This window comes from Mesoplodon mirus, assembly GCF_964341445.2.
Source record: "Mesoplodon mirus genome assembly, chromosome: 12".
Lineage (NCBI taxonomy): Eukaryota > Metazoa > Chordata > Mammalia > Artiodactyla > Ziphiidae > Mesoplodon > Mesoplodon mirus.
In genome coordinates this window covers 37,799,815-37,821,334 of record NC_138988.1, presented here as the reverse complement: position 1 = coordinate 37,821,334, position 21,520 = coordinate 37,799,815, and the positions used below count along the sequence as shown (strand labels likewise).

The 21,520-nt window shown below is 55.5% G+C and overlaps 2 protein-coding genes across 5 annotated transcripts in view; one reads left to right on the top strand and one right to left on the bottom strand.

The window, feature by feature from the left end:
• Positions 1-5,846: 5,846 nt before the first annotated feature.
• The window catches only part of MAPKAPK3 (MAPK activated protein kinase 3), a 37,319-nt gene continuing 21,645 nt past the window's right edge, over positions 5,847-21,520 (top strand). Inside the window, exons 1-2 of one of the 4 annotated variants that reach the window (XM_082638651.1) lie at positions 5,847-5,893; positions 15,556-15,832. In XM_082638651.1, the coding sequence (XP_082494777.1) occupies positions 15,608-15,832 (225 nt within the window). In that variant the 5' untranslated portion in view covers positions 5,847-5,893; positions 15,556-15,607. Of the gene's footprint in view, positions 5,894-15,175; positions 15,298-15,555; positions 15,833-21,520 lie in introns of those variants that run through there. The other 3 variants (XM_082638650.1, XM_082638652.1, XM_082638653.1) reach the window with 3 other exon arrangements.
• On the bottom strand, positions 6,195-10,238 carry CISH (cytokine inducible SH2 containing protein; the record flags this gene model as incomplete). Its single annotated transcript, XM_082638661.1, has 3 exons — positions 9,928-10,238; positions 6,948-7,168; positions 6,195-6,718 (listed from the first exon to the last, which is right to left on the bottom strand). Exons 1-3 carry the CDS (start codon positions 10,110-10,112, stop codon positions 6,195-6,197), a joined length of 930 nt encoding a protein of 309 aa, XP_082494787.1. The 5' UTR covers positions 10,113-10,238.

Sequence of the window (21,520 nt, the reverse complement as noted above, 5' to 3'; positions counted from 1 at the left end):
GCTGGTCTAGCCTCCACCCCCGCCCATGCAGAGACCAGACAAAAGGTCTGTTCACCACGACTGGAACCCAAGGCCTTGGTTGGCAAATGACGCCTGAAGGTGGAGGGCTGGGCTGGCAGGGCAGCATCAAAGCTGGTGGGGTGAGGGGCTGCTTATAGCTCCAGGGAGTTCCAGTCACTCCCCTGCAGCTCCCATGGGGACCTCAGGGGACATCAACACCTGTCCGGGGACTTCTCTGGTGGTCCAGTGGTAGAGAATTCGCCTTCCAATGCAGGGGATGCGGGTTTGATCCCTGGTGGGGGAACTAAGATCTCACGTGCCATGGGGCAACTAAGCCCACATGCCACAACTACTGAGCCTGTGCGCCTCAACTAGAGAGCCCACGTGCCGCAACTACAGAGCCCACGCACTCTGGAGCCTGCACACCACAACTACAGAGCCCACGTGCCCTGGAGCCTGTGCGCCACAACTAGAGAGAAGCCCGTGAGCTGCAACGAAGAGCCCACGTGCCGCAGTGATGATCCCACATGCTGCAGTTAAGACCCGACGCAGCCAAAAAAAAAAACCTTGCCCTGCCCACCTCTCAAATGGGATTAAAATAAGGGACAAGGAATAGTTACAGTGACAGCTGCAGCAGCTGCCAGGTTGAACCCTCTCAGGCTCTCCTCAGTATCAACTTATAAATCCTCCTGGGCCCCCCATGTCCCCTCTGAGAGACGTGCTGTCACTCTCCCCATTTCATAGCTAAGGAATCTTCTGAGGTTCAGTGAGGTTGAGGGAAACAGCCCCCCACCCAAACCAAGTGTACAGCACATAATCCAGACTGGAGGGGAGGTGGGGGTAAAACCAGGGTTGGAGGGACATGCTAGCTAGGAGTAAACCTCCAGGGACTTCCTGTCTTAAGTATCAGATGTGGGAGCCCCATCCTGCTGCCCCAGAGTGACCATTGGAATGGCCCCTTGGGTGGCTGGCTCTGCAGCCTGCCTAAGCTGGGGAGGGGGCCCCATACCCTGCAGTTGGGGTGGGGAGGACACCTTCACCAGGAGAGGCTGTTGAATTTCTGGCAAAGCTCCAACCTGCTTTATATTAAAACTGGTCTAACAGGTTGGTATGAAAGGGCTGCCCAGGCCTGCGCAGGCTCCACTTCTCCTGAAGAAAGAGGGCCTTTGTGAGGTCCCAGAATCCTCCTGCCTTCTTTATTAGGATTTATTTCAGGCTCTTGGCTCCTCTGTTTCACTGTGGAGCTGTGCTGGGCAGGAGGGTTCCCATCTGAGAGTTGAGCCAGCCTGGCCATGTCCCCAGACCTGTTCAGATCCATGTTCGCCCTTTGCTCAGTTGGCAGATTAGAAGCTGGGCCCAGGTGCAGAGACCCTGATGGTTCAGGGCGTGTTAGGACACTTGGTGATCACGGGTGAAGCCTCCCATCAAGACCTCTCATTGATTGACAAGAGAAACCTGAATGGCCTAGTGGCATCTCTGTCCCAGAATTTTTCCAGAGGGGCATCGTGAGTCCGAGGATGGACACCACGTAGGATCAATCTGCAAACCCACTTCCCCGTGGCCTGACAGAATCCTCTAGGGCAGTCCCCAGCCCCCCTCCTCCAAAAAGCCTTCTTGAATTGCCTGGCCTTCTACATGTCCCCAGTGCCTTGTGAGGGCCAAGGCCTTAGCATGCCAGCCCCTGGGAGGCAGAGCAGAGCAGCAGTTTATACAAATGAGGTCTTGAGTCAGGGTTTGAACCCCGGCTCTGCCCCTCACAAGTTGTGTGACCCTGAAAAAGCCACCACCTCTCTCTGAGTCTTACCTCTTCTGCTGTAAATGGGGACAGCCTCTGCTCGTGTGCAAGGCTGCAGTGAGAACTTAATGGGGCACGAACCCCACCCAGGATCACCTTGCCTCCTCTGCTCTCCACCACACCCTACTCCTCCATATCCCATACCTCTCAACCTCCTTCCTGGCCTCTGGCCCCCAGGCCCTCGTGGGGCCATCCCCCCGCCCCAGCTAACAGGTTCACTCCTTAGAACTGAGCATTGGATCATAGCTTGTCTGTGCTAAACACTGAAGGGGCGCTCCACTGCACCAGAGCACAATCCATGTGCACCCTCTGCCCTCTCCACCCGCCCTCTGTCTCCTCAGCCCCCTGGGCAGCCAGCCATCTTCTGGTCACACCAGGTTTGTTCCTGCCTCAGGGCCATTGCACTGGAGCTCCTTCCACCTGGGATGTCCTTTCTCTAAGTTGTCTGCATAGCCAGTTCCTGCTCTTTGCTCGGGTGTCCAGGCTCAGTGCCACCCTGCTCCAGAGCTTTCCCCGACCCTCTCATCTGCAGCAGTGTCCCCACACCCAAAGCACTTTCTTCCCCGCCTCCTGCTTTGCTTTCATTTCACTCTCAAAACTCATCCTGAGTGCCCATTTGTTTACTTGTTTATTATCTCTCGCCCACCAGCCCATGAGTCCCACAAGGATGGGGAGTGTGTCCATCTTATCCCCTGCTGTGTCCCCAGAGCCCAGATGGAGTCTGGCCCAGTTTGTGCCCAAAGAGTACATGTGCTGGTAAAGAACTTAATCGGTAAAGGGTTACCATCAGTTATTGTTTGTATGTTGTGCAGGGTCCTGTGCGCCCTCCAGTCAGCTCCTCTCTTCCTCCTCGGTCAGTGCCGGTAGGTGTGCTCCTTTCACCAGCCCAGAACCACCCAGGGGTGATTGCAGTGACCAGAGGATTTTTAGCATCTGTTAGGCTGGGTCTCTGACTTGGATCTGGGGCCCGATGACATGCTCTCCACTGATCCTGTTCTAAGTAAGCGTCACTCACTCCCTTGGTAGGGAAACATGAAAATAAGATTGAAGCAGATTGGGACTTCCCTGGCAGTCCAGTGGTTAAGACTCCGTGCTTCCAAGGCAGGGGCTGTGGGTTCGATCCCTAGTTGGGGAACTAAGATCCCACATGCTGCACGGTGCAACCAAAAAAAAAAAAAGATTGAAGCAGAAAAGTATCAGGGGTCAGAAGTAGCTGGTAGCCCCTCCTCAGGCAAGAGCTGGACCCTGGCTTGGGCTGAGGTGATAGGGAATGGGATAGGACCCTTTTGGTCAGGCCAGTGGCTCCAGAGACCTTAGCAGGCAGGAACACGAGGGGATAAAGCCAGCATCCAAGAACAACTCACCTGAAAGCTGCCCCCCAACCCCAGTTGCCCATCCTCACCACCTCATGTATCAGTGCAGGGGCAGGTGGGCAGTCAGGACCCCTCAGGCTTAGCTCTGCTCTGTGCCTCACCTCCTCAGCCAGTCCCTTGCCCCCTCTGGGCCTCAGTTTCCTCATCTGTGAAATATGGGTAATATTTACCTACTCCCAGGGTTGTGGTGAGCATTACATGAGGTGCAAAGCCCTGTCTGTTGCCAGCACCCGGTGGGCACCCTGAGACGTGTCCCCTCTGTGGACAACAAAGGGCTTCCCCTGCTCCAGCACTTTCTGTCTGGGTCATGGCACCAGGTGGGGAAGAGCCTGCCTTTGGCCCCTCTGTGTCTGCTACCCACCCACTGGGTGACTCAGATCTGCGGGTGGAGCAGACAGAGGGGTCACCTCAGGTATTTTGGGAGTCATCAAGGGGCTGGGATCCAGGCTGAAACAACGAGGAACTGCAGACATCCCTGGCAGGGCCGTGGTGACCTGGAGGAGGTGTTTGTTGGGCCCTGCAGCCAGCAATGGAGAAGGCACCAGGGGGGACACGTGGGCCTGGGCACCACTCCGATAAAGACAGCCCTCACCCACTTCTTGCTCACTCTCACCCAACATCAGCTCCATTCTTTCCCACAACTATCTCCATGCCCCCAAGGTTCTGTGCCTCCATAGTTCTTGATTTTTTTTTTTTTTTTTTTTTTGCGATACGCGGGCCTCTCACTGTTGTGGCCTCTCCCGTTACAGAGCACAGGATCCGGACGCACAGGCCCAGCGGCCGTGGCTCACGAGCCCAGCCGCTCCGCGGCATGTGGGATCTTCCCGGACCGGGGCATGAACCCGTGTCCCCTGCATCGGCAGGCAGACTCTCAACCACTGCGCCACCAGGGAAGCCCCATAGTTCTTGATTTTTATCCTTTTCTGCCTCTTCCTCATCATCAACATGTCACTCCTCACACCTTCCTGCCTTCAATCTGCCGACATTTGCCTCTTCTAATCTGCAGCTTTTAATTGTCTAAGGGCTAAGAAGATAGAAAGGTTAGAACTGTTTCTAAAATAAGGGTTAAAGGCTATGAATAAGGGTTAAGGGCTATGAAGGGTTAAAGGGTTAAAGGCTATGAAATAAGGGTTAAATGGGCTTCACAGGAGCCTTCCTGTGAGGTACTCAAGTAAAGGTGCAGAAATTTTCAGGACTGAAATTCCAGGTGCTGAAGTGCTCCAAAGGCAGACCATCAGATAATGGAGAGCGTTTTCATTTTAATTGCTTTTTCACCTACTTCTGATATGCAGGACCCTGAGTGAGAGAGTACCCAAACCCCAATCAGCCTAGACCAGAGCCCCATTAGCCCCATCCCAGGCCAGACCCTGCCAGCTTACTGGCCACTATCCACAACTCAACTGTTCCACCCCACTGCACAGAATGACCCTTCCCCAGGCCTCCTTGTGGTCAGGAATATAAGCTTCCCAGTCACACCCTGGTGCCTTTGCATGCCCTGTACCTTCTCCTTGGAATGACTGGCCCTGACTTCTCTGATTGTTGGTCTCCTCATCTCAAAAGACGCTGCCCACAGGAGTAGTCCACAGTCCCCATCCCCCTAGTATTCTCCACTTTCAATCTTCAATTGACATCACCTGTTTACACATCTCTCAGACCTGGTGCTCCTCTGCCACCACCCCCCACCTGACACTGGGCAGTGACCCTTCAGGCAATCCAGCTGGCCTTCATCTCCTGCATCCCGCCCTCCAAGGGGAAAAGAGGGAATGAGTGGAGAAAGGCTTCTCGCTATCCCCTCCACTCTTTACTGGGTGCCCTAGCAGGGCCTACTCTGCCATATAGGTCTCTGGGCCTCTGCTGACCCAGATGTAAAGTGGGGATAATGATAGTAAGATCAAAGGGGACAAACGGTGTACAACTCAAAAGAGGCCCCACTGAGGGCTCTGTAAATGAAAGTTACAATTTTATTGTCATTACAGAAAAATCAGTGAAAAAAAAAAAAAGACTACCAAACTGTGGGTTTGTTTGTTTGTTTTTTTAGAAATAATTATTTTATAAAGTCTTATCAGATATGTATTTTCTTTCCCTCTTTCATGTGCAGGCACCTTCCTGGGCAGGAAGCAGACCCAGCAGAAGTGGAGTGGCAGCCCTCAAACTACCATGCCTCTCCCTGACATGGCACCCACACTCATGAAGGGCCTGTGCCCCAGCGAGACCAGCTCTGTGCAGACAGGGCTCTGCCCTGCAAGGGGGTGAGTAGCAGGCTCTACAAGGCGCTAACACTTTGGCTCCCTTTTCTTGTTTATTCACCCATCCTCCCAAAACAGGGCTGGAGGCAGAAGAGGGTGGACACCTTCACAGGTGGGTGGGTCAGCGCCAGGACATCCAGGACTGCCTTGGGTCCAGCAGCACATCTCAGGATGAGGCTCCCGGCTGGGAGGAACCAGAGAAGCTGAGGCAGGGCTGGGGTCTCTGGAGCACTCAGGGCTCAGGCAGAGAAGTGGGGTTGGCTCTCCAACCCAAGGAGAATAAATAAATAAATACTATATAACTGTGCCGTCCCCCAGCCTGGCCTGCTCCCACACCAGGGGACTGTCACTGTCAACCTCAGTTCCTCTGGCTGCCATCCCTCGAGACAGAGGCTGGCTGAAAGGAGGGGGCCTGCCCCACCCTGTGGACTGAGAGACCAGGGCCAGCCAAGTCTACGCAGTTCAGGAGGCCACAGCAGGTGAGTGGGGGCCTGGGCCCAGCCCACAGGGTGAGACGAGGTCCTGCCAGTCCCCTCTTCTGTCACATGGCCCACCACAGTGGAGCCACATGGGAGCTGGGAGTGCTGACCTCCAAGTCGTGTGACACTTCTCCCTACCCCTCACCCCCAGCCTTGTTCCTGCAGACCCTTCCTGGCCCAGCTGCCAGATGCATGTGGCACCAGGATGACTGGAGGAGGGATAGTGGGAGCCCAAGTCCAGCTGGAGCCGGTGTCCCCTCCAGGGTCTGGCTGGGTGAGGCTAGGCGGTTGCTCGGCTGGGTCAGAGCTGGAAGGGGTACTGTCGGAGGTAGTCAGCCATGCGCCGGGGTAGTGGCAGGCAGTCCACGTCGGCTACCAGACGGTTGATGACGAGGCGGCACAGGTGCTGCAGGCTTCGGGTGCTGCTTTTGCGCACAAAGGGCTGCACCAGTTTCAGGTGTACAGCAGTAGCAGGCAATGCTGGGTCACCAGGTGCATCTTCCTTAGGGGTAGGCAGGGCTGGGGTGGTTGCAAGGTCAGGACTGTCACTTCGGGTATCTGCAGCACAGGAGGCCACATAGTGCTGCACAAGGCTGACCACATCTGGGAAGGCCAGGATGCGCGGCCTGGACAGGCAGTTGGAGTCCAGGCGGAAGCTGGAGTCGGCGTACTCAATGCGCACGTTGGTGGGGCCACGGGTGGTTTTGACCGACAATGTGAACAGGTAGCTGGGGTGGGTGCTGTCACGTACTAGGAATGTGCCCTCTGGCATCTTCTGCAGGTGTTGCCGGGCCTCACTGGCCGTGATGGAACCCCAATACCAGCCTAGGCAAGTGGAGAGACTGGTCACAGTGGAAATTAGTTGGGTGCACCAACCCAGGGCAAGGCAGGGCTCAGCCTCTCTCTTCACACCTCCCTGGGGAGTGCTGTACCCCTTCTCTCCCATCAGACTCTTCTGGCCAGAGCCATGCCTCTTAAATTAGACACAACAGGCCGAGCTAAACTTTCCCCATCAGACTTCCAGGACAAGTCCTGCCTCCCTCCTCAGACTCACCAGATTCCCGAAGGTACGAGAAGGTCTTGGCTATGCACAGCAGATCTTCTTCGGGGTCCAGCACCTTGGGCTCACCCTCTGGCTGGGCTGGGGACTCCTCTGCTGCTTCTTCCAGGAAGGCGCCAGCAGGTAAAGGCTGCATAGCTGGTTCGGGCAGCTCCAGGGACTGGGCCCACAAGGGCCTCTGCCCAATCTGCTCCACAGCCAGCAAAGGACAAGGTCTAGAAAGAGGTGGATGGGCAGTGAGTGGAGGCCCTGTGCTCTCCCCATTTCCAGAGATCCCCTCTGCCCCAGACTGGCTATGTGACCTCTGGCCAGTCTATCTCACTATGAGCCCCAGTTTCCCCTCTGCCCACCCATGGGCTCAGTGAGACCAGTACCCCACCTCCCACTTGTCATCACAAAAGGCCCCTTGATTACTTCCCCCACATATGAACCCTCTTCTGAAAGAGACTTCTCTACCCTCCTGCATTTATTAAACAGTAATTACAATCATCCCTCAGTATCCGCGGGGGATTGGTTCTGGAAGCCCCCGTGGATACGAAAATCTGCGGATGCTCAAGTCCCTTATATGAATGGCGTAGTACAGTGAATACTTTGGGCCCTCCATATCCATGGGTTTCGCATCTGCAGATACGAAGGGCCAACTGTAATCTCTCTATTTTGCACCAACCAAATACACTTCATTCTCTATAGGCATCTCTAGCTCACAGTGGCCAGTTGGTGTTCTCACCACACTGATAGGATCCAGTACAAAGAGGCTTCACAGTGGTGCCCTCCTGGCAGTGGTGGGCCAATTAAATGGCACTTGTCCTGCTTGAGCCAAGGGATTGGTCACATGCTACCTCCCCATAGATAGGAGTATCTGTCAGAGGGACCTAGGTCCACACTGGCCAGGACTTAGAGGCTGGAATAATATCCCCAAACAGGTCAGACACCCATCCTGTTCTCTCCTCCTCCCAGCTGAGGGTATAGGATAGACAGTGGCCTCTAAAGGCACTGACAAGTCCCACCTCCCATAACTATGAGCTCCCACCAAAGGGCAGGGTACTCATCCCACATTCCAGATCCTACCCTGACGAGCCTGCCCTATGAGGCACTATGATCTTATGCAAACACTGTTCTTCACTAGACGTCAGTTTCCCCTCCTCCTCAATGAGGGGTCCTACCAGCCCAGACACTGAGGGGTTCAGTCACACCATATTTTCAGATGGCTAGAGTTGGGTTGCTGAACTGGCCCCAATCTGAGCAGTAGCTTCCCTTTAGGGGAAGCCCACCCAGGATGGTGATCCTGGGGCTTCCTGGGAGTGAGGGGCATGGCCCTGGTTCCCAAGGAAGAGACTGCTGGTCCTCTCCCACTCATCACAAAATAAATCCTCGGGTCTTGGGTCTGGTTCTCTGCTGGGCCTCAAGACACCAAATAATGAAACTCTGGGCCCTACCCTAAAGAAGAACTCATAACCCAAAGTCATAAAAGCAAAGAATGTTAGGGAGAAGTCAGGGTCTGCCTGTTCCTGAGCTGAGTCTGCCAGGCTAAAGGAAGGAGTAGCGGGGAAGGCACCACAGGCAGAGATCATCATGGGTAAACACTGACAGGAAGAGGTGGGCAGGAACCGGCAGCAGGAGTCAGGCAGAGGAACCAGATCTGACAGTGTAAGTTATACAGTGTAGGTTATAGGTGACTCTTAGAAGATTTTAACAAATCAGGGGCCCATGACCACTCAAGAGAAGAAGGGGCCATAAGACCCTAGCATACCACAGCCTGCTAATACTTTTCCACCCCTACCCTGGCTGTACTATGGGACCTCTGGAATCCCTGTTGGGGAGCTAGAGGCTGAGTTTCAAGGAACTGGCTGATGGCCTGCCTGCTGGGACCCAGAGCTCAGCTCAGGCCCAGGAGCCTTCTAGGAGTATGGGAGGTGTCACTGTCATGGAGGTGGCTGTTATGTTCCAGGTGTGGGTGGCCCAGTATGTGTGTGTGCCTGCTGTGGAGCCCAGCCTGTGAGTTCTGCCTGGGCACATAAGCCAATGAGGCAAACTCAGCCCTGAGGGGGGATCCCTCAGCAAAGCTGACAACCCATACCTACAATTGGGAATCCCTGCGCCCTACCTCAGGAGGGCACACCAGCTGGTCTGTGGCTGTGTGTGTGTGTAGGTCTTAAAAATCTTGCTTTCCCTGCTGTGGAGCACCCATTCACGTCTTCTTTCATTCTCCCTGGAACTTTCTGAGCTCCTGTCAGATCAGTTTGGAGAGCATCAGACCCTTGGTTGAAGGGGATCCTGAGGCTCTGGCCAGAAGGAATGTGCCAAGAATGCTCAGCTGAGGCCAAGACTCTGTCTTATCAGTCCCCACCCCACCCCCACATTTTGGGAAATTTGGAGAATGGAGGCAGGAGCCAAGGTCCTTCTCACATTGGGATCCCATTTTGGGCAGAGAGGAGGGCTGAGGACATTGTGGGGGTACCTCAGGCAGGACTGGGCCAAACCTAGGCTCTCCCAACAGCTGCTTGTTCAGCAGGTGCCAACCAGGGGAGAGGCAAGGATCTCAGGCTGTCTTCCCAAGAACAGCCTAATTGCTAGCCGAGGCAGGAGAGTGGATGACAGGACAGAGAAGGGCAGGGGCTGGCCCAAGGTCACAGTAGGCTGTTGGGCCGGCAGGCTAGGATAGAGCGCTCCAGGCCCAGACCGGCTGGGCAGGTGAGCCACGCCTTGGAGGACGCGCTGCCTGAGGCGTCTGCCTTCTCCCACTCTTAGCCCACCCTGTTTTTCCTGTCGCCAGTCGACCCCCAGTTTCCCTACCCACAGTGCCAGTAGAGGTGGTGACGATGTTGTCACCCTTCCCTGTTGTCTCTCTCGAGGTCTTTCCGCGCTCGATCATTTCCGACCGGTCAAACCCTCTTAATGCTCGGCAGCTAGCACGAGGCCAGTACTCTGCCGCGTGCCGGCGCAGAGCTGGGCGGGGGCGGAGAGCCGCGCTTACCCCTGAACGCAGAGGACCATGTCCCGGCAGCGGCAGCGGCTGCTCCGGAGCTGGGGCTCGGCCTGACGGCGGCTGCTGGAGCGAGCCAGTGGGCGCGGGTCGCGCTCGCAAGGAAGGCTCCCGGGGCGCACGAGCGGCGGGCCAGGACTGAGAGGTGGCGGCGCGGGCGGGCCGGGAGGGCGCATGGGGCGGGTCGGGAGGGCGGGGCGAGCAGCCTAATCTTTTGTCCTCTGTGTCCCAGCCCTTCCCGGAAGCGACGTCTTCCTAGAACCGCCGGCTGTGCGGCCGGGCGGGGAGGGGTGCAGGCGAGGGAGTCGGTTCCCTGGTCTGCGGCCGAGGGCCGCTAAAGGAAACACCTTTGATAGATTTCCAAGAACTTTCCAGGAAAATGGGGCGGGGCCCCGCGCGCCGACCAATCGCAGCGCAGGAGGTGGAGCCGAGTGGTTACGCAGGGCCAATTACAGCGCTTGGACCCGAGGCTGACGTGACCAAGCCGGGTTGAGAGTGACCTAGAGAACATTAGGGAAAGTCCAGGTTGAAGAGGGCAAGGGAGGGGCAGGTGCTCTACCTACCGGAGCCCAGATTTCTTTCGGGCACTCCGCTTCGTTGGAGACAGGCCCCCTTATCTCTCTGTAGAACCGGTGTCAGCACGAGGGCGCGGTCACCGGCCTGTCCGCCCAGCTCTCGGCTCCTCCAAGGCGGTCTGTCTGGTGTGCGGGGGCCGGCCCCCTGTGGGCTGCACTTGGACCCCTGGACTCTGTCTGGGGAGGTGGGTGGCAAAGGGTGTGGTTTGGAGAGGGACATTAGAGGAGGGAAGGGATACAGAGGGAGTACTCAGATACGAGCAGCTTCACGGGGTCAAGCCTGCGGCCACCACAGCCAAGAGGATCCAGGCGAGAACGTTTTCACTGAGAGCTGGGGGAGAAGGCACCATCCCAACCTTTGCACCAGGCAGGGCCATCCAGTCTCGGCCCCAGCCTGGCCTCTGGCCGGCCCTTCAATCAGGGAAGAAATGACTACCTACTTGAGGGGCAGGCAGGCCCCCAGCTCACCCCACAGGACAGTTCACATGTGTCTCTGGGTTGGTGGGTCCCCTAAAAATGTGGGAGAGAGACCTGGAGCTCCAAACACCCAGAGATAAACTGAAGGTGGGGGATAAAGGTAGAGAGAAGAAGCAGTGACACCCCTCCCATCTACATGGGGCATTTGATACATTTGATCCTCAACAGCTGGTATTACCCCCATTATGCTGAGCCCCAGGGAACAAAAGTCAGAAACCCATGCTCCTACCCTTGATCCTCTCCACCTTTTCCCAGTTCACTGGACTCACCAGGGAACATCTTGAAAGACCATAAGGGCTGCACACACCTCCTCTAAGCCCTTGGAACAGAAGGAGAGGGAGAAAATTGGAGAAGTGGCAGGGTCCACTCCCCCCTTCCAACTTCACGGTGTGTACCCACAGGTTCCCCAGAAAGAAGGTAAGCTTCAGGTCCCCTAGCAGGGATGACACTCCTGGCAGGGTCCAGAAGCCTAAATGGCAGTATCCAGGTTTTTCCCAGGGCAGACAGGGCTGAGCTTGCCCTGCCTGGGAGGGGATGGAAGACAGAGGGGGTCCAAAACAAAACCCCGTGGAACAGGACAAAATGACAAAATAATTGGTTAAGATGAGAAATGACTTCAGGAAACCCACTTCTCTGTAAATTTCCTGAAGGGAAGTTGAGCTTCAGTGTCGCCCCACCAGTCCCCCTGAGTAGGCCAGAAGCTGCTTGTATGGGGTGGAGATGGGTGTGGAGACCTCATTACCACTTTGATGGCTGGGGCACCTGGAGAGCCCAGCATGGAGCCCCTGTATAACGTGATGTTTCTCCAGTAGGAACTGTCTACTGCCCTTTGTAAATTTGACAGCACTATGCACCTCCCCTGAATGCTGGGAAGAGTGGTGTGCCTTTGTTTTACCCAAGGTGCCTGCCTGCCCCAGGTGTTCTGGGTTCCTCTGGCCACCTAATTGTCACCTCTCCTGCCCTGACTGCTGGGCCCACACTGCCACCCAGTGGCAATTCCTCTCATAGTTTCATGTGCCACATCTCCATGGATTCTTCCTTCCAGAAAAACCCCTCCCGTGCACCCGAGATTCTTGCTGCAGGATCTCTCTGCCCTTCCCCACCCAGAACAGACACAAAATGGGTCACAAGAATATACAGCAGTGCCTTCCTCAAGGTCTGGCTCATTTGGTCTGTAAACTTTCACATGGGCAGACTCTCCTCTCCCCAAAGAATAGTCCACACATCTACACGTCTGTGTTTGTGTGTGTGTGTGTGTGTGTGTGTTGAGAGAGGGGATTCCTTGGTCACTGTAAGCTGTTCCAAAGTTCTCAGCCCTCATCCCCTTGGACATACAGCTCTCATGGAGAGCTGTGTGGCAGAGTTTGCCACCATGTACCCACCTGCCCTGGCCCAGCCATCCCCAATACTGAATCCTCCCATCAATTTGCAGGTGGCAGATGCTTACTGGAACATGAGCAGCGAGGGGAAACCATGCATTCTGACTCCCCTGGGTCAGCTGCAAAACACGTGTCTATGATGAACCCATGTGGGGAACGTGTGTGTTTGTGTAAGCACTGGCCTTGGTATGGACACTGCAAGAGGAGAGACATTGTCATTCCTTACTTTTTACATTTCTATATGGTTCGAATTTATTATAAAAAGCAAGTTTTGCTTATGCAATTAAAATTTTTAATAAAGAGAGACCAGTTTAAAAAATACAGATACAGAGTGCGCAGGCCACGGAGCGGAGCCCAGCTGATCAGCCACGATCATGGATGTGCAGCTCGCCATCTTCGCCAACCTGCTTGTCATTCTCTGTCACTACATGGCCATCAACAGTCCCAAGAAGCAGGAATGAAAGTGGCACTTTCTCCACCTCAGGTTTCCAGGACATAGTCTGAGGCAATGTGGAGCGTGTGAGGGGCCTTCACCCTTCACTTCATCCCTTCTACCCATCACAATATAGAAAGCAACTACACCTGGATTTTTCCAAACAACTTTTATTTCCTCAAAGTCTTCCTTAACCCTATGGAACAAAAAGCTGCCACTGAATAGGGCCCAGTATAGGGACTACTTTCTTTTCTACTCCCTCCCCCCAATATAAAAATATAGATTTTTTTGTGGTCAAAAAAAATACAAATACAAAAATGTTAGAACCATTGTAATCTAACTCCATTTTTAGAAAATAAGATAGCTCAGAGACCACAGCATGCAGAGATGACCTTGACTACAACAAGTGGCCAGCCTCCACCCTCAGCTCTCTAGACCCCTGCTTATGAGTGGGGCCTTGCTTGTCCAGAATGAGATCTTGCTCAGCTTTGGGTTCATCTGGCTCAAACCAGTTGTCTCCATAGGAGAAGGTGAATCCTTCTCTAGTCTCCAAGCCTTCAAGCAGTGGTAGCTTCTGGATCACAGGGCTTCCTGCAAGGCTCTGAGATCTTGGATCAGATTCTCAGGTGGGGCTCAAGGACAGAAGTCCTGGCTCCAGCTAGGCATAAATGTGTGTGTGTGTTGTGTGCATGTGTATGCCTGTGTATCTCTGTGTGCCTATGTGCACATGTGTAAAGGTGTGATTGCGTGTGTGTGCACATGTGAACATGTGTAGAATGTGTACATGTGGATGTGGGAGGGGGGCAGGGAGGCACAGGAGAGGAAGGCATAGTTTGAGGGTGAGAGCTGGGCCCTGGAGTTGTTCTTTGGGGGTTGGGATAGGGGCTGTGCCATGGTACCTACTGACCTCAGGCAGGTCGCTTGACCTCTCAGGGCTTGTCACTCGTGTGTCTGGTGTAGGCTGCACGGATTGGTACTGCCTTCCCTCCTCCAGTCCCAGTGCGATCATGGGGTGCCCAGATGGAGCATCTACCCAGTGTCTGGTCCAAAAGAAGGCTCAGTACGCTTAGTTGAGGGTGTCATCTGGGCTTCTGCTTTACTGAACCTTCGTAGCTTGAAGGTCGCCTCAAGGAGTGAGGGGAGAGCCTCTCACACCCTCATCCAGCTCAATGCCTGCACACAGAGGGTGCCTGTTCTCCTGGAGGTGCTGCCCGTGCATCCACATGCATGTGTGTGTTGGGGCTTAGGGGCAGGGAGCTCGCTGGGCCCCAATTCCGAAGCCAGAAGATACCTTTGGATACTTAGGTATACAGAGGAGTTAGTTACCTACGGGTGGGACAGAGGCCGCGGTTCCTGCAGTCCTGCTAGTGGCCTGTAGATGGCAGCAGAGGCCCGCACAGGAATCCTGCCCCAAATCGCATCTTCCCTGTCCCAAGTGAGCCACCTCTTTCGGGGCTGTGGGGCGAGAGGGAAGTGCAGGAGTAGTGCAGATTTGTCCAAGGAGACAGCCACACACTGTGCAGCTCTAGACAAGTTGTTTCCTCTCGGGGGTTCTCAGCTTCCTCATCTGTGAAATAAGAGTTAACAGTCTGTGATGGGAAAACCCGTTCGAAATACGTAAGGTAATCTAAGATGGGCTCAGAGTAGAGACCTAAATGTGGAAGGGAAAACCACTTAGCTAATAAAGAATATCTGTCACTGTGGTGGGAGGAGGAGACTTTTTAAACATGACACCAAAAGCTCTAAACATAAGGTGAAAAGTTGATGGATCTGACCAAAGGGGAATAAAGGATTTCTGGTGTTAGGACGCTGTATTCCAAGGGAATATGAGCAGGAGATGCACAGAAGGGTAGAGATGCCAGTTCTAGAGAGACGCGCAGAGCCACCAGGAACTAGAGAGACACGAATCACAACAAAATTCTATTTCACTCTTGCCCTGTTGGCAAAAAGTAAGACTTTAGATACGCTGGTGGTGGGCCACCACTAAGGAAGTTGCAAGCCTTACAGATTATACTGGAGGGCCTCCTGGCAGCGTGCAGAGAAAACACCCGACTCAAGGGGCTACCTGAGACTCCAAGAAGAACAAAACTTCCTGTGCTGCCACTTCCTTGGTGGCTGGTAAAATTCGCGGCTCGCACAGCCCACTTAGAACCCGGCTGCGCTAGCGCTGGGGTCTCCCCGGAGGCTGGCGGAGCCTAGGAGGTTTCTGCACCCTTGAGAGGCCACGCCCCCTATTTCTGCCTCAGCTCTAGGCGGGCCCCGCCCCGCCCCGCCCCGCCCCGCCCCGCCCCGTCCTGCCAGGGCCCGCCTGGCCCTTTAAGGCTGACCGAGCCCGGCCTCAAGCCGGGGACGCGCGGGGGAGGGAGCAGTCACGTGGGCAGGCGGCGGGGTGACTCTCAGCTCTGGGCGCTCGCGGCCGCGGGCTTCGGCGACCGCCGCCCCTGCTCCTTACCGGCGCTGCAGCCAGGTGCGCTGCCGTCAGGTACGCCCTCGCCAGGTACGCCCTCCCTGGGCCCCCTCCACCTCCCACTCCCGGGACCTCGCGGTCCTTTCCCTTCTTGACAGGTGGCCGGGCAGGACTCGCCTGTGCCCGGCTGCGTGACCACCTCCCCCTGCCGCGGGTCCGTACACTCCGGCAGTTCGTTCCTCATTCCCAGCCCTGTCCCCCAACCGAAGCCCACTCTGGCTCAGGGCCTCCAAGGCTGGGGTGTACTGAAGAAGTCTGAACGGAACTCACTCTACCTCTCTTTCCCAGGTGGCCCTGGACACGCCAGGCTGGGGCCGCCTCTGAGCGCCCCGCGGGGGCCATGGATGTCGAGACAGCAGAGGAGCAGGGGGGCCCTGCGCCCCCACCAGGTGCACCCTGTGGACCTTGCTTAGCCGGCACTCCCGCCCTCGGGGGGCGGCGCGAGCCCAAGAAGTACGCAGTGACCGATGACTACCAGTTGTCCAAGCAGGTGCTGGGCTTGGGTGTGAACGGCAAGGTGCTGGAGTGCTTCCACCGGCACACCGGGCAGAAGTGTGCCCTGAAGGTCAGTGACCCCTCACTGCTGCGTGGGTGACCCGGAGGGCCCAACAGCAAAGACCTGTGGGTACAGGATATGACCAGGGCCCCTGTTAAGCTTCTTATGCTCAGCATTTCATCTTCTTACTCCTCTATAAGGTTGGACTCCTGGTTCTCTCTGCTTTACAGATGGGGAAACAGGCTTAGCCTTGCTAAGCTCCGAGTGTCCCAGGGAGCAAGGGGTGGAGTCAGTGTGGGTAGAGCCTGCTGTACCGGGAAGCAGGGAAGGAGGGGCTCCTGGCTCTGGGTTTCTGGCTGGGCCTATGAGTTTGGGCCCAAGGGGGACCCTCACTCAGCTTGGCTGCTCCTTCCATGAGAAACTCTTCTGACTGGAATGGGTCTGAGTTTCTTTCTGCCTGAGGCTGTGTCCTCACGAAAGCCTGGGGTGGGGCTACATTCTCTTGAGGTCCCCTGCCTGCCTAGGCTGGAGTGGTGGGAGCCTCCCGGGGCTTGCTGGTGGGCAAGGCTGACGCCCACTGCACCTGTGGGCAGGAAGCTGTTGATGGGCTCCAGATGAGTCACTAGGCCCATGTTGAGAGGGGGCGGCCCTGCTCCAGCTCTGACCCACCCTGTTTCCTGGGCAGAGGGCAGCCAGCCATCTAGCCACGTCATACCATAGGCTCCCTATAGGCCTGGTTAAGACCTCACTGATACATGTGGAGCTCAGGGAGTCCTGGAGGTGGCTGATCTAGCCATGTAGTTCTGGCTTAGGTCATATAGTTCTGGGCCCAGAATCCTGCCCCGTACCTAGAAGCCCTTGAATCTGTCATCACTGAGAACTTTACTTAATTGCAGCCTGTACCAGTGGCCACCTGGATAGGTAGAGTATGGCAAGGAGAGTGGCTCCTGGAGGTTAGAATACAGCTAAGGATCTCCTCATTTTACAGACATTGCAATTATGAGCCCAAGCACAGAGTCCTGCAGATGTAGCTCTAATCTTTGGCCTGCATTTGCCAGCTCCATGACCTTGGACTAGGTCTTGGACGCTTGAAATCAGGTTTCTCTGCTCAAGGGTTGATGAGAGTTGATGTGAGCTTGGAATGAGATGATGCATGTAGAGTAATTGGTACAGGGCCTGGTGCAGGCCTGGAGAGGCTACAGGAGTTATTTAGGGCACAGAGTCTGCAAGTATCTGAGCAGGGGACCTGGGCCCAGCTCCCTGTGTCTTTCCCAGTGGCCCTAGGACTGATAGAGGGGGTCATCTCCCCAGGGTGGTCTTGGAGGGGATCATGAGGATGGGTCTGGAAGATGCTTAGGGCAGGGCTGGTGAGGCTGGGTCTCAGGCACAGCTTCTTTGCTTGTGAACCCAGCAGTGGAGTGGGGTTGGGAGGCCCTTTTGGAGCCCCGGGCAGGGGATTCTCTGGGTCCTTCAAGGAAAAGGAGGCTCTTCTGAGGGGAGATGGGGCTAAGGAAGTGAGAAGTGAGAGTCTTCATTCTCTCCCTCAGCACCATCTTAGCCCTTTCACTCCTGCTAGGGTCATGATGCAGTCTGAGTGGGCAAGGGGACGACAGATACCTCTTCTTAATACCAAGGTTTTGGCCTTGTGAGCTAGGGCTGAGCTCTGACCACCCCCTGTGGTACTCTAGATGCTGTGAGTGAGGCAGGGGTGGAGTGAGAGGCTGGAATTCATGGGCCCAGGCAGCACTGGCTTTAAGCAGGCCTGGGCCTAGCCCTTTCCCCGTAGGTGCTGTGTGTCTGACAAGTGACTTGGGGGAACTTCTGTCTGCAACAACTTCCAAAGCACCTCGTCTTGAATCTATGGCCTCAGTGCTCTCTGTTCTGGACTAGGAATGGGGCAGGCCTAGAACAGATGCCCCTACTGTACCCCTTTAGGCTTCATGGGTGAGTGTGGCTAGGGCTATTGGCTTGGGACCTTCAGGACCTGGTGCTAGGTTAGCCCTCAAGGGGGACATGGATTAGATGTGCCCCCACCCAGCACTTTCCTGTTCTTGCCAACCACCCCCCTCCAGTGACCAAGTCCCCACCCAGCTAGGTAGGGCCTCACCATCTTCCAAGATGGGATGAGCACAATCTCTAGCACATTGTACCTATACTGTGAGTGATGGCTCTAGCCTTGACAAGGTAGGTGGCACCTTTATGCTTATAGCCTCTTCCCCCTGCCCAGGAGGGCCAGGACCAGGAGACCTCAGCACATGGCCTGGCTTGGGCCCCAGGAGCTCAGCCAGTCCATGAATGGGTCTTAGCCCTCTCTCTGCCTCTGCCTAGCCCTGTGCCTTTCTGCTTCCCTGGACCTACGTCCTAGGTTACCAGGCTGGCCCGTCTTTGTCTTGTGGTCTGGATTTGTCCAGGCCATCTCTGCCATTCTTGGTTTAGGCCTAGTGTCATGGCCTCTCCCATATCTGTCCTCTTGGCCCTGTTGCTTAGGGTGGTAGATAGTGCTTAGCATAAAGCCTGGAACACAGCAGGCACTCATAAAACAGGAAGAGCTGTGGTCGATGGCCCTGTAGCTGTTGCTGTTCTTCGGGGGCCCTAGAGAAGCAGGCTTCTCCTTCCTGGGGAGCTGGGCCTCTTCTCCTTTCCCTCAGCCCCTGACCGCTGGCTTGGTCCATCTTGGCCTCATTCATACTCAGGAACTCTCTCCCAAGGCCAGCTTCTGCCACCAGTGCCGTCATTCCACTCTCCATTCGACCCTTAGCACTTCTGCTGTCCCTTTGGCAGGAACTAGAGGTCTGCCTGCCAAGTATCTGGGGCAGGGGACTGCCTCCTACTGACCTCTTGCTTGTGACCCCTTTCAGGCCTAACTGGTTGACACCCCTTATTTTCACTCCTAACTGGACACAGCCACCCCATCACATTAGACACCCAGCCTCTCAAACCTTATCCCATATATGAAAGTCAGGACCTGGAGTTAGTGGGCAGAAGTCACGTGGCTTGATTAGGATGGGGGATTATAGCAGAGGCCTGAATTCCCTCCTCTCCTGACTTCCTGCCAAGCCGCCTTGTGGTCCTCGGCCTCCTGGGAGGCAGAAGTGACAGTGGTATTTAGATAAATAAAAACAAAGCCTTGAGGAGACTGAGGGGGTCTGCAGTGGGAGTCTTTCCTAGCCCTGCTCTCTGGGTTCTGGGTCCGCTGAAAAATGTTGGAGGCCCCTGGGGCTTCCAGTGCCCTCATCTTCCCGTCTTTGTCAAAGAGTAGAGTGGTGGGGTGCTGGATCCACATGCCCAGGAGATCCCTGCATTGCTCCATGGGTGGGGCTGGCCTGTTGGAGCTGGTGCTGTCAGCTGGATTTGAGGCTGGGTGGGGCTGCCAGGCAGGCCAGGTACTTTCTCATTTGGAGCTGCTACCCCTTCACCTACCGTCTCCAGACTGGTCAGATCAGCCTCTGCAGGACCTCTTGTTTACTGAGTCAACAAATCAGGAAGCATGTGGAGGGCTGGTGGCCTTGTACAATGGAGTCCCCAGTAGTGGTTTTACTGTACCCAAGCATCTCTTCAGGCTGCCCCTCTCCTGAAAGGAAAGAATCTGAGGAATTCAAGCACTATGACACTCAACACTCGAGTAGAGCCTTTTGAATTGCCAGGAGTGGGCAACTTGCTTTTTAAATGAGGATCCTAAGGAGAGCATCAAACTCTACAAAATGCAAATAGTGAGATTTTGGGGCAGCGGGGGATTGTTCAGATATGCTTCACATCCTGCCCAGCTGGCCTCGCTCGCAGCTTTAGAAGCTGTGCTTGTAGCCTACTGTCAGGATCCCCTTTGTTGGGACTTCTTCCCACCCCCACCCCCCAGGAACTAATGCCATCTCTCCAGCTTCAGGCCTTGGTGGTATGGAGTCTAATATTCTTGTGAATGGCTAATAGTTTTGCAGAGCGTTCTGTCTGGCAGGCCCTGTCCCAGTGCACGATACATGTTATCTTCCCTAACTCTTTTCATTCCCATTTTATGGATGAAGACACTGATATTCAGAGAGGTAAACGACTTGCCCAAGGTGTATAGCTGGTGAGTGGCAGGGCTGGGACGTGAATCCAGGCAGTTTGATGCCAGAGTCTTAGCACCAAAGTCACCTCATGCCTCATGCAAGTCTACGGGAACATGGGAGGGTCTTTGAGGCTTGGCTCCTGGAAAGATGGTAGCAACGTCCTCCATGACTCCACTGGGCCCCAAGTGATACTGCTGGTGTTTGTCTGTATCTGCCCAGCTCTCCTCACTATACAGGACTCTATGCCTGTAAGTGGACAGGTGGTGGTCCTGCAAGACCAGTGCACAAGGGACCATGATGGCTGTGGGACTGCCTCAGAAAGGGTATATGGTTCATCTCAAGCCTTGTGAGTCTCAGACAAGCCCAGCCTAGCGAAGTCCAGGGTGCCACAGGCAGGAAGTCAGGTTGGTGAGTGGGCAAGAGGAAACTGTCAGGACTGGGCCAGCCAGGGGAGGTTTCCTGGAAGAGATTGCCAGCTTTAATGCAGGCCTCTGGTCTGAGAAGGATGTGGATGACAGAGGAGGGCACTGGGTGTATGTGACAGCATGCCTGGTTTGTACAGTTCAGCACTTGTTGTGGAGTACCACTTCCCCACTCCCAGTCTTGTGTCCTGGTAGGATGTGGCTAATCTCAGCAGGGCTGGTGTCCAGGCCCTGACAAACTCTGGGGAGCCGTGGAGAGACCAAAGGGCCCTGTGGAAAAAGAGGCATTTACGTAGGGTTTAAAGGATGGGGGGAAGTGGTCAGCGGTGACTCTCCCTCTCCATTTGCCCACAACTGAGATTCATACCTCATCCCACCAGAGGCCTCTGTCTGTCTTTGGTGCCCTCCATCACTAGGTGGGCAAAAATCCTCCCTCCTTCTCCCAGAGCTTTCTTTCACAGCATCACTGGGACCCTTGTGGAGTACTATTGCCAGGGGTGCTGTAGGGGCTTCTGGGTCACTTGGGCTGTTGTTCAGCTCAGGGCCTGGTCTCCACGGCAATAGAGGTCTGTTCTGTCTCTGCCTGTTCCCCAGGTTTGCACTTGGGGAAGCTGGTTTTCTACTTGGATCCCTCGTCTTCCTCTCCCAGGGCCTCCTTGGGACACCATCATGGGAGGCCCCTGAGAGGGTGCAGCAGGTGGAGCATCTGGCTGTGCAGCTCCCCAGCCTTCTTTGGTCCCAGCCTGGCAACTGGCTGCCACGTGTCCATAGGTGAAGGCCACCAGGCAAGAGCTGGGGACGGTGGTTATACCTAGGCGAGGGCGCCTTCCCCACACATCTGTGCTGTAAAAGTGCGCACCAGGCCCTACCTGGATAGGTGGGTCTACTGCTCTCAGGGCAGGGAGACCACCGCTCCGGTGGGCTCCCACAGGCTCCCATGTTTTCCCAGGAGAACTTTGGTTCTGCTGCCCTCCCTCCCACCTGTTTGAGGTCTTGTGTGGCTCCACATGAGAGGCTGCCTGGGGTTGAGAGAGGAGCAGGGCTCTGGGCTTGAAGTCCTTTCTGCTACTTTCTCCCCAAGTAACCTTGGAAAAAGGCAGTTTCGGAATTTTTTGCAAAACCATCGTCTTTGGGGTGCCGTTGAACGCAGGGTTTGAATATGTGGCGGGAAGCAGGATTCAGTCTTGGTAGCTATCCCCAGGTTCCTGCTGTGAGACAGCTGGGGCCTGCAGGCACTGTGAGAGGGCAGAGCTCTCCTTTGGGGCGGCCTGGGTGCATTTTTTGGTGGCACA